This window comes from Heptranchias perlo, chromosome 44 (assembly GCF_035084215.1).
Source record: "Heptranchias perlo isolate sHepPer1 chromosome 44, sHepPer1.hap1, whole genome shotgun sequence".
Lineage (NCBI taxonomy): Eukaryota > Metazoa > Chordata > Chondrichthyes > Hexanchiformes > Hexanchidae > Heptranchias > Heptranchias perlo.
The window spans coordinates 4,934,622-4,946,104 of record NC_090368.1 but is presented as its reverse complement, the minus strand read 5'-3'; the positions used below and the strand labels follow the sequence as shown (position 1 = coordinate 4,946,104).

General features: G+C 55.0%; 1 protein-coding gene across 1 annotated transcript in view; it reads right to left on the bottom strand.

The window, feature by feature from the left end:
- Positions 1 to 11,483, bottom strand: part of myo1eb (myosin IEb) — a 34,761-nt gene that overhangs the window by 9,972 nt on the left and 13,306 nt on the right. Inside the window, 11 exon segments of the mRNA XM_067976034.1 lie at positions 282 to 396; positions 2,411 to 2,555; positions 3,475 to 3,573; positions 4,759 to 4,865; positions 6,393 to 6,474; positions 6,698 to 6,783; positions 8,832 to 8,999; positions 10,061 to 10,128; positions 10,458 to 10,496; positions 10,499 to 10,541; positions 10,954 to 11,040. Coding sequence (XP_067832135.1) covers positions 282 to 396; positions 2,411 to 2,555; positions 3,475 to 3,573; positions 4,759 to 4,865; positions 6,393 to 6,474; positions 6,698 to 6,783; positions 8,832 to 8,999; positions 10,061 to 10,128; positions 10,458 to 10,496; positions 10,499 to 10,541; positions 10,954 to 11,040 — 1,039 coding nt within the window.

Here is an 11,483-nt window from a genome sequence, read left to right as displayed (position 1 = left end):
ATGGAGTCGCGGTTCAGATCGGCCATGATCTAATAGAACGGCGGGAGAGGCTCGAGGGGCTGAATGGCCTGCGAAAGGCGTGGAGAGATGCAGAAAGGCCCGTCTCACTACGTTAAAGGTGCAGAACCTCTCGTCTTACAGCCAATCACAACCTCTGCTCATCCTTCGTCGGCACAGCCCGAGATAAGGAATTTCCAATACATGTTGGGAAGTCCCAATGTACTGGGAAGTGCGCCATGTCTCCAACACACCGCGGCATCTGCACCGCCGTCCTCTCCTACCTTCCTCTCGCATCTGGATGTGCTTGCGGACGGCGATGTGCTTCCTCCAGGCCTTCTGTATCACCCTGGCATACCCATTGTACTTCCGCTCTCTCATCTCCTCCAGGAGGAACAGCTGCACAGAAAGATAACACCGACATGCCTGTCAGGAGTTGATAATCTTACTTATACGTTTATACGCTGCTCCACAAGATGATGGGATTCAAAGGGACTGGCTGACACGGGAATTAAGCAGACAACAGTAACTATTAAAATTCTCATCCTTGTTTACAAATCCCCTCCATGGCCTCGCGCCCCCGCCTCCCTATCTCTGTAACCTCCTCCAACCCCTCCGAGATCTCTGCGCTCCTCCAATTCCGGCCTCTTGCGCATCTCCCCGATTCCCATCGCTCCACCATTGGCGGCCGTGCCTTCAGCTGCCTGGGCCCTGAAATTCCCTCCCTAAACCTCTCCGCCTCTCTCTCCTCCTTTTAAGACGCTCCTTAAAACCTGCCTCTTTGACCGAGCTTTTGGTCACCTGTCCTAATATCTCCTTATGTGGCTCGGTGTCAAATTTTGTCTGATAATCGTTCTTGTGAAGCGCCTTGGGGACGTTTTACTACGTTAAAGGCGCTATATAAATGCAGGTTATTATTACCACCAATCTCACACTATTACTAAGAACTATTACACATATGCTTGAGGCTCGTATGGTACAAATTAGCAGAGAATTCCCTGCATTACAGGTTTCGAACTGGAGGGGAATTCTGAAGTGTCCAGTCTAATACCCCTCTCTTCATACCTTTCTTTCTCTCTCTGGTACGTTTCAAAGTATTACCTCTTCCAATTAGCTGGACTTTAGTTTTAACAAGAATAACTCCCCAATTTTCCAGATCTATGGCAGGTGCCTTCCAAGGCCAGAGCTAACAAGATTGCCTTGCTGAATCTCTTATCAGCAAAGACAGTCCCCGATAGTTCTGCGTCTGTGCGTTAACTTGTTATCCGTTAAAGCTCTCTGACTGGAATTCCCTTCAATTTAACCCGTCCGAACAGAAACTTACTTCAGCAGCAAGACCCAGAAGTTGGGAATGAACCGTTACCTTAGGAGCCCCTTCGTTTCTCTGCTAAGCACCAATGGTTAGTTGAGGCCAAGCTTGGGTTGTAGGAGATTGTAGGAGGGAAGGAAGACTGAGGGAGGGGAGGAGTTCCTCGGTTTTGAGGCCCTGGGAAAGAACGTTAAGAGGAGGAGATGGTGGGATGAGTCTGGATTTCAAACACAGTGGTGACGCAAGGAGGGGTCAAGAGCAGTTCTGGTACTCGACTAACAACCCAGAGGTGGTGCGTTCAAATCCCACAATGGTATCAGCCGTAGCTCAGTTGGTATCACCCTCGCCTCTGAGTCAGAAGTTCATGGGTTCGAGCCCCCACTCCAGAGACTTGAGCACGAAATCTAGGTTGATGCTCCAGTGCGGTACTGAGGGAGCGCTGCACTGTCGGAGGTGCCGTCTTTCGGATGAGACGTTAAACCGAGGCCCCCGTCTGCCCCTCTCAGGTGGACGTAAAAGATCCCACGGCCGCTATTGGAAGAAGAGCAGGGGGGAGTTCTCCCCGGGGGCCGATATTTATCCCTCAACCAACATCACGAAAAAACAAATTATCCCGGCCAATATTGGCTGCCGCGTTTCCTACATTACAACAGTGGCCACACTTCAAAAAGAATTTGCTGTGAAGCGCTTTGGGACATCCCGAGGTCGTAAAAGGCACGATAGGAATGCAAGTTTTTTCTTTCGTGGCGAGTTGGGAAATTAAATTCAATAAATCTGCTCATTTATGGGCTGGCACCAGATTAAAAATGGCCCAACAGGTGAGCTAACGTCCTTTGAGAGAAGGGAATCAGCCCACTCCGTCCCAGGTCCGGCTCACACGGGACTCTGGTCCCCCGGGGGCAAGCCTAGGGACGGGTAATAAATGTGGCCTCGCCCACATCCCCAGTGAGGGGCAAGGGAAGAAAGCAAAGAGGAGAACTGGCCATAGACCTATCGACAAATAAGAGAGAGAGAGAGAGAGATATATAAGGAGGTTTGCGGAGGGAAGACAGAGATTGTTTGTGTCATTTCCCCGCCCAGTGTGCCAGCTTCCGGAGGACTTACCGACTCGGGTGCTTTGATGAAGACCTTGTGTTTGCCGAGCTGGTACTGATCATGGTCCATGTTGACGGATCGGAGGAGGTGAACCACTCCTTGCTTCTCGTCCCCTCTCCAGGCGGGCCACGTCTCTTGAGTGAGGATGGCGTACCTGCAACGGGAAGTGTCAGCTCCGGGGACGTCCGTCGTAGACAGACCTGGGACCATCTCAAGGCCCTGCACTCAAAATCGCTCCCCCCCAACTAAAACAAACTTTTCCAACCACTCTCAACTTGTAGCTGATCAATACTCGCAGCCCAGTGAACACTGGATTGTCCGTGGCTGGGTCCATTAAATCCCTGTTCCCATTAATTCCCTTGTATCCCAAATTGCTAATAGCAACAAACCCAATGCACCCAACACCAGTCATTGGCACATGGCTGCCTCATGCCCCTCGGGAAGGATATATCGGCCTTGGAGGGGGTGCAGTGCAGATTCACCAGAATGATACCGGGGCTAAAGGGGTTAAATTACGAGGACAGGTTGCACAGACTGGGCTTGTATTCCCTCGAGTGTAGAAGATTAAGGGGTGATCTAATCGAGGGGTTTCAGATGATTAAAGGATTCGATAGGGTCGATAGAGAGAAACTATTTCCTCTGGTGGGGGGAGTCCAGAACAAGGGGGCAGAACCTTAAAATTAGAGCCGGGCCGTTCAGGGGTGATGTCAGGAAGCATTTCTTCACACAAAGGGGAGTGGGAATCTGGAACTCTCTCCCCGCAAAAAGCTGTTGAGGCTGGGGGTCAATTGGAAATTTCAAAACTGAGATGGATAGATTTTTGTTGGGTGTTAAGGGTTAGGGAACCAAGGCAGGTAGAGGAGTTAAGATACAGATCAGCCATGATCTAATTGAATGGTGTAACAGGCTCGAGGGGCTGAATGGCCTCCTCCTGTTCCTATGTAACAGATTTGAGGGGCTGAACGGCCTCCTCCCATTCCTATGGTCCTAAATGAGCCGGGGCGAAGGGAGGGTCATCTCATCTTACTAGGCCGGAGCACAGACGCACACAAAGTATTAAATGTAAATGTTACCTTTGGAGGAACTTTTTGAAGACTCTCCGATAGGCGTAACCAGCCCGCCGCACACGGATATTTTCCCTCAGTCCCAGATATTCTACCTGATGCTTCACCCTTCGCAAGAGAAACAGGAGAATCCTTCAACCATGATCACCATCACCCTCGATCAAAGGCCTCAGCTCCCACTCTGGGTTCCCATCATTCACTTGTTCTCGGGGAGCGGGCCGCAGTTAATCGGTCGCCCTGAGGTGAGGGTCCCCTTGTTTTGAAGCAACTCTTAACAACTCAGTGGCTGGCACGGGCTCCTTACAGGGCGTCGGAGGGTCCAGCGGGTAATGTGGGACTGGAGTCACGTGGAGGCCAGATCGGGTAAGGGAGGCCAGTCCCCGCCCCTAGTGAACCACAAATACCTGCACCAATCTTTGCTGTAAATACTATGTAATATTTAAGTCCAAAACAGGCCATTCGGCCCATCTGGTCTGTGCTGGTGTTTATGCTCCACACGAGCCTCCTCCTCCCTCCCCTCTTCATCTCACCCTCTCAGCACATCCTTCTATTCCTTTCTCCCTCAAGCTTCCCCTTAAATCCATCTTTGTTATTCCCCTCAACCACTCCATGTGGGAGTGAGTTCCACATTCTCACCGCTCTCTGAGTAAAGAAGTTTCTCCTGAATTCCCGATTGGATTTATTGGCGATTATCTTATATTTATGGGCCCCCAATTCTGGTCTCCCCCCACAAGGGGAAACATCTTCTCTACGTCTACCCTATCGAGACCCTTTCATAATCTTAAAGACCTCTATCAGGTCACCCCTCTTTTCCAGAGAAAAGAGCCCCCCAAGGCCTGTTCAATCTTTCGACATTCTTAACGAAAACTCTTACACAAACGACCGCACACGCGAGGAATCACCAGGCTGGGTGGGTCATTGGGTTTAGTACGCTGGCCGTTCACCTCTCCAGCCTGTCGTCTTAATCTAGCCCAGACTGAGTCTCTGTCCCCTCTACTGACTGTCAGGGTCCTACACGGACAGGGGTTGGGTTAAGCACAACCCTGTCTCTACTCGGCCTGATGGCACAGGGCGAACAACCCATAACGTAGCACAGGTTGGCCCTAAAATTGGCCGTCACTCAAAGACCACAAAGATAGCTGGTGCAGGAAGTGGAAACGGTGACCTCTGAGTTTGGGGTTCAGGTACGTTGCCAGGGCAGAATGGAACGCCGTATCTAACCTGACCGGAGGTAGCTGTGCCTGACCTGGGAAGCTGAATTAAACCTCCGTTGCTCATTCAGATCAGACTGACCTTGTCTCCTCCCAGTCCTTGGCCTTCTTGGTTTCGTTGGGTTTGATACAGCGAATGTAGTGTGGAGTGCACTTCTTCAGAGTGCCCACCAGATCATTGGCCTGCTTCTGTAAAACACGATCGCAGGCACTTCAATTGGAGGCAAAGTGGCAGCAACAAAAATAAAGGCCCTCAGATGAAGGAGTAGGAGCATAGGGACAGGAGGAGGCCATTCAGCCCCTCGAGCCTGCTCCGCCATTTGATAAGATCATGGCTGATCTGCGATCTAACTCCATATACCTGCCTTTGGCCCATATCCCTTAATACCTTTGGTTGCCAAAAAGCTATCTATCTCAGATTTAAATTTAGCAATTGAGCTAGTACCAATTGCCGTTTGTGGAAGAGAGTTCCAAACTTCTGCCACCCTTTGTGTGTAGAAATGTTTTCTAATCTCGCTCCTGAAAGGTCTGGCTCTAATTTTTAGACTGTGCCCCCTACTCCTAGAATCCCCAACCAGCGGAAATAGTTTCTCTCTATCCACCCTATCCGTTCCCCTTAATATCTTATAAACTTCGATCAGATCACCCCTTAACCTTCGAAACTCCAGAGAATACAACCCCAATTTGTGTAATCTCTCCTCGTAACTTAACCCTTGAAGTCCGGGTATCATTCTAGTAAACCTACGCTGCACTCCCTCCAAGGCCAATATGTCCTTCTGAAGGTGCGGTGCCCAGAACTGCTCACAGTACTCCAGGTGCGGTCTAACCAGGGTTTTGTTTGGCTGCAGCATAACTTCTGCCCCCTTGTACTCCAGTCCTCTAGATATAAAGGCCAGCATTCCATTTGCCTTGTGACACCAGTTCAGATGAGTCCAGCCGTGGCCATAAAAATGCCAGTGTATCTCTATTCCAGCCCCCTTATCCAAACCCAGAGTCTCCGTTCCACCCCCATTATCCTGCCCCCTATCCGCTCCATCACCAAGACCGCCTACTTCCACCTCCGTAACATCGCCCGTCTCCGCCCCCTGCCTCAGCTCATCTGCTGCTGAAACCCTCATCCGTGCCTTTGTGACCTCCAGACTGGACTATTCCAATCCTCTCCTGCCCGGCCTCCCATCTCCCACCCTCCATAAACTTGAGCTCATCCAAAACTCTGCTGCCCCCCCGTATCCTAACTCGCACCGAGTCCCGTTCGCCCTGTGCTCGCTGACCTACATCGGCTCCCGGTCCGGGAATGCCTCGATTTTAAAATTCTGATCCTCGTGTTCAATTCCCTCCGTGGCCCTCGCCCCCCCTCCCTATCCCTGTAACCTCCTCCAGCCCCTACAACCCTCCGAGATCTCTGCGCTCCTCCAATTCTGGCCTCTTGCGCATCCCCCGATTTCCATCGCTCCGCCATTGGCGGCCGTGCCTTCAGCCGCCCGGGCCCTAAGCTCTGGAATTCCCTCCCTAAACCTCTCCGCCTCTCTCTCCTCCTTTAAGACGCTCCTTAAAACCTCCCTCTTTGACCAAGCTTTTGGTCACCTGTCCTAATATCTCCTTATGTGGCTCGGTGTCAAATTTTGTCTGATTTACGCTCCTGTGAAGCACCTTGGGACGTTTTACTACGTTAAAGGCGCTATATAAATGCAAGATATCGTTTCCCAGTGCCAGTACCTTGATCTTACTGCTGACCGTCGTAGGCCGCCCTTTCTTGTCGACATTCAGGTTTTCTGCGAACCGATCCCGAATGAATGGCCTGCGGAGACAAGAGCAAAGGTCACCGGGAGCAAAGGTCACCGGGGGAGGTCACACATACGTTTACCTCAGATGGAGAATTCATCCCGGGCAAATATTAGCCCAGCTGAGGTCAGCTAACTCAGCCCAGCCCAGGGACGGACCCCACCAAGTGATGCAGCACCCGGGAGAATTTCCGCTCCGGGGTTATTTATTTATTTATCATTGCTCGTGGGGCCACTTACAGTTCACTGCTCTGCATCAACTCGATGAGGTCAGTGAAGAGCACATCGCGATTCCGCTCGCAGAATCCTTCCACATCGTACGATACCTGGGAGAAAGGAACACAGAATCAGGCCGGGCCAAACTCATGCTTCCTAGGATGGCCGACATGAGTGAGACAGCCCTCGGGTCTGAGGGGAGCCTGTCGGGAGTCCCAAGCTATCACGTTATGGTCATCGGCTCACTGCCAAACAAAGAATTTGGTCTTTTTCCTTCTCTTCTGGACTCCCAGCACAAGCACCATCCAACAGGGTTACCAAGCAACCAGCGCCATCCAACAGGGTTACCAAGCAACCAGCGCCATCCAACAGGGTTACCAAGCAACCAACGCCATCCAACAGGGTTACCAAGCAACCACCTGCACCATCCAACAGGGTTACCAAGCAACCAACGCCATCCAATAGGGTTACCAAGCAACCACCAGCATCATCCAACAGGGTTACCAAGCAACCACCAGCACCATCCAACAGGGTTACCAAGCAACCAACGCCATCCAATAGGGTTACCAAGCAACCAACGCCATCCAACAGGGTTACCAAGCAACCAATGCCATCCAACAGGGTTACCAAGCAACCACCCGCACCATCCAACAGGGTTACCAAGCAACCAATGCCATCCAACAGGGTTACCAAGCAACCAACGCCATCCAACAGGGTTACCAAGCAACCACTGCCATCCAACAGGGTTACCAAGCAACCACTGCCATCCAACAGGGTTACCAAGCAACCAACGCCATCCAACAGGGTTACCAAGCAACCACTGCCATCCAACAGGGTTACCAAGCAACCAACGCCATCCAACAGGGTTACCAAGCAACCACCTGCACCATCCAACAGGGTTACCAAGCAACCAACGCCATCCAACAGGGTTACCAAGCAACCAACGCCATCCAACAGGGTTACCAAGCAACCAACGCCATCCAACAGGGTTACCAAGCAACCAACGCCATCCAACAGGGTTACCAAGCAACCACCCGCACCATCCAACAGGGTTACCAAGCAACCAACGCCATCCAACAGGGTTACCAAGCAACCAACGCCATCCTACAGGGTTACCAAGCAACCAACGCCATCCAACAGGGTTACCAAGCAACTATCACATACAAAGAGTTGGAGAGGGAAGATCCAAGAGCCAATTCCAGCACGTGAGTTGGTGGGGGGGGCGGAGAGGACGGCATAACCCAGACTAAAACAATTCAGATAGGTGGGAAAGAGGAGCCCCCCCAACCCCCGCAGCTGCTCCTAATCAACATGTTTGCCAAACAACCGCATGCGAACTCCACCAACAGGGCTGTAATGACCTCCCGCTGTGAGAGCGGGCACCGAGTGGGTGGCGGGAGGGGCCGTGGGGTGAAAACACGGTGGAAAAGGAGTGAAACGATCATCGGGGAAAAGAGGCGAAACACTCGGGACTGATCCTCGGGGCAAAGTGACGGGAGGCAGAAACACTGGGGCAATCGAAAGGACAATGAGACACAAGGTCAGGAGAGCCGATTGAGAGACAGCCCCGTGGGGTCCGGGGACCCAGCCCATAATATGCGAGAGCCACGGACAGCCCCGTGGGGTCCGGGGACCCAGCCCATGATATGCGAGAGCCACGGACAGCCAACCAACCCTCAAAACTCAGCCAACTGACTCCCATCTGCCCTTCGACCTCTCGCTCGCTGGTTTGCCCTGTTGAATCTCTTGGGCCCAACGTTCTTGCCTCAATAAATCCTAAATCAGAACTCCCACCCGCTCTCCCCCAAAACCCAAGCTCTGTTAGATATCCCGCTCGAGATATCCGGGAACAGGGGGCGAGACTTTATCGGAGGGCCCCCCCCCCGAGGCTCTTCGACACCTCCGTGACCCCTCCGGCCGCCCCGCCCTGAGCTAGAGGGAATGAGCTTTGATGGACCGTCCCACGTGCCTGACCCTTCCAGTTGATAGACCTGCGGGGACCGCCTGTAGATTTACTTCCCAGTGGGGGCCGATATGAGCCAGCACCACCCCCCACCCCCCCCCCCTCCCGCCAGTCCTCGAGGGGAGGGGGATGTGTTTGAGGCCCTGGGTCCCCGGGGTCCCGGCCCCACGCTGGGAGCTGCAGACAGGTGATCACCTTGCCTGCGTAGTGGTGCATGATGAAGCCTTTGTTCCAGCTGTTGAAGTGGTCGTGGGTGCCAATCTGGGACTGCAGCTTCTGGACCAGCGTCTGGTCGGCCCCCTCCCCCTTGGCATGCATCGTGGCACAGACATCGTCCAGAATACACATTATCCCCGGAGGATTCTGGAAAGTGGGAGGGAAAATATAAAGCAATGTAACTATCTTCATCTCTCTCCCTCTCCTCCCCCCTCCTCCGTGCCTCCCCCCCTCTCCGTCCCGTCTCCCTCTCCCGTCCCCGTCTCCTCTCCCGTCCCCGTCTCCCTCTCCTCGTCCCCGTCTCCCTCTCCTCGTCCCCGTCTCCCTCTCCTCGTCCCCGTCTCCCTCTCCTCGTCCCCGTCTCCCTCTCCTCGTCCCCGTCTCCCTCTCCTCGTCCCCGTCTCCCTCTCCTCGTCCCCGTCTCCCTCTCCTCGTCCCCGTCTCCCTCTCCTCGTCCCCGTCTCCCTCTCCTCGTCCCCGTCTCCCTCTCCTCGTCCCGTCTCCCTCTCCTCGTCCCCGTCTCCCTCTCCTCGTCCCCGTCTCCCTCTCCTCGTCCCCGTCTCCCTCTCCTCGTCCCGTCTCCCTCTCCTCGTCCCCGTCTCCCTCTCCTCGTCCCCGTCTCCCTCTCCTCGTCCCCGTCTCCCTCTCCTCGTCCCCGTCTCCCTCTCCTCGTCCCCGTCTCCCTCTCCCCGTCCCCGTCTCCCTCTCCTCGTCCCCGTCTCCCTCTCCCCGTCCCCGTCTCCTCTCCTCTCCCCGTCCCCGTCTCCTCTCCCCGTCCCCGTCTCCCTCTCCTTTCCTCTCCCCGTCTCCCTCTCCCCGTCCCCGTCTCCCTCTCCCCGTCCCCGTCTCCCTCTCCCCGTCCCCGTCTCCCTCTCCTTTCCTCTCCCCGTCTCCCTCTCCTCGTCCCCGTCTCCCTCTCCCCGTCCCCGTCTCCCTCTCCCCGTCTCCCTCTCCCCCGTCCCCGTCTCCTCTCCTCTCCTCTCCCCGTCCCGTCTCCTCTCTCTCCCCGTCCCCGTCTCCCTCTCCTTTCCTCTCCCCGTCTCCCTCTCCCCGTCCCCGTCTCCCTCTCCCCGTCCCCGTCCCTCCCCAGTCTCCCTCTCCCGTACAGCAGGTACCCTGAGTGAGATCACCAGCGGCCTGTAAAAGTACCAGGCCCAGATTTGCGGCCCGCTTTCTATGGGTGTTTCTCAACGGATGCGGACAGAAACCTGCTCGAGGCACACGCTCGGTCCCCTCCACTCCTCAGTCAGCAGACTAAAAACGCACCCGTCGATATCTAGGCGGGATCAGGCAATTTAAATTAAAACAAAGGAGGTGCGTTCTCCAATCGAACAACGGTGGCTATTGGGCCTGGGTGGGCGGCGTCATCGAGTCGGCCGACAGGGTGTCTCAGATGGTGGGAGTTCACTGACCCCCAACAACACCTGGGGGGGGGGGCTGCCTCTCTGCCTCCTCTCCCCGCACCCCCTCTTCCAGAAACCCTCTCCCCTCCGCCCCCCCCCCCTCCTCCTCCTCCTCCTCCTCCCCCCTAGCTATGCAGCGATCGGTGTAACTCTGCAAACCGACCAGTAGTAAAGCCCTGCAGGCAGGCTCCCGGATACTCACTTTTGTTTTCGATGAGGTCGCAGACAACCTTGTTATTAAGTAATCGATGGCCGTCCATTTTATCCCTTCTTGGACATATTCTTCCTGTCCGGGAGGAAAAAACAGCAGAAAAGGTTAGCGGCTGATTTAATTCTGTCTTTTTAAAAACAGCTCAAGAGTCAGGTGGCGCCCCCCATCGCCAGTGACGGGCAAATCTGAACATTGTGGGGGGGGGGGGAGGGCATTAGGACCGAGGCGGGAGCCCCAAGCGGATCAGAGTGGACAGACGGGTCTGAACATGGGGGGCACTAGGACCCTGGGGCCGGGGCAGCCTGGGCATCGGCCACCAGTTAACCAGTTACCGCAAACACCCACCGTGCCCATCCTAATAACACACCAGAAGATGTAATTCTAGCAGGAAAAAACTCGTCCCCCACCCCATCTCCAGTTTGTTGTCGTGGTTTAAAGGGCATCGCCCGTGGTTCAGCATCAGCTATCCCGCCAGGGGGGGCCTCACCTGTTCAGCCTTGAGGGTCAATTCGATGAAAATCTGCTGCAGTTTCTCATTCACAAAGTTAATGCAGAATTGTTCAAAGCCGTTTTTCTGAGAGGAGATGAAAGACAGTCGTCAGTGTGAGTGTGAGTGAGTGGGGAGGGAGAGGGAGAGGGAGGAGCGGGAAGAGGGAGAGGGGGGAGCGGGAGAGGGAGGAGCGGAGAGGGAGAGGGGGGGAGCGGGAGAGGGGAGGAGCGGGAGAGGGAGGAGCGGGAGAGGGAGAGGGAGGAGCGGAGAGGGAGAGGGAGGAGCGGGGAGAGGGAGAGGGAGAGGGAGAGGGAGGAGAGGGAGAGAGAGGGGGAGAGGGAGGAGAGGGGGGAGCGGGAGAGGGGGGAGGCGGGAGAGGGGGGAGCGGGAGAGGGGGGGCGGGAGAGGGTGGGATGCGGGGAGGAGGGGGGAGCGGGAGAGGGGGGAGCGGGAGAGGGGGAGCGGAGAGGGGGGGCGGGAGAGGGGGGGAGCGGGAGAGGGGGGAGCGGGAGGAGGGAGGGGGAGCA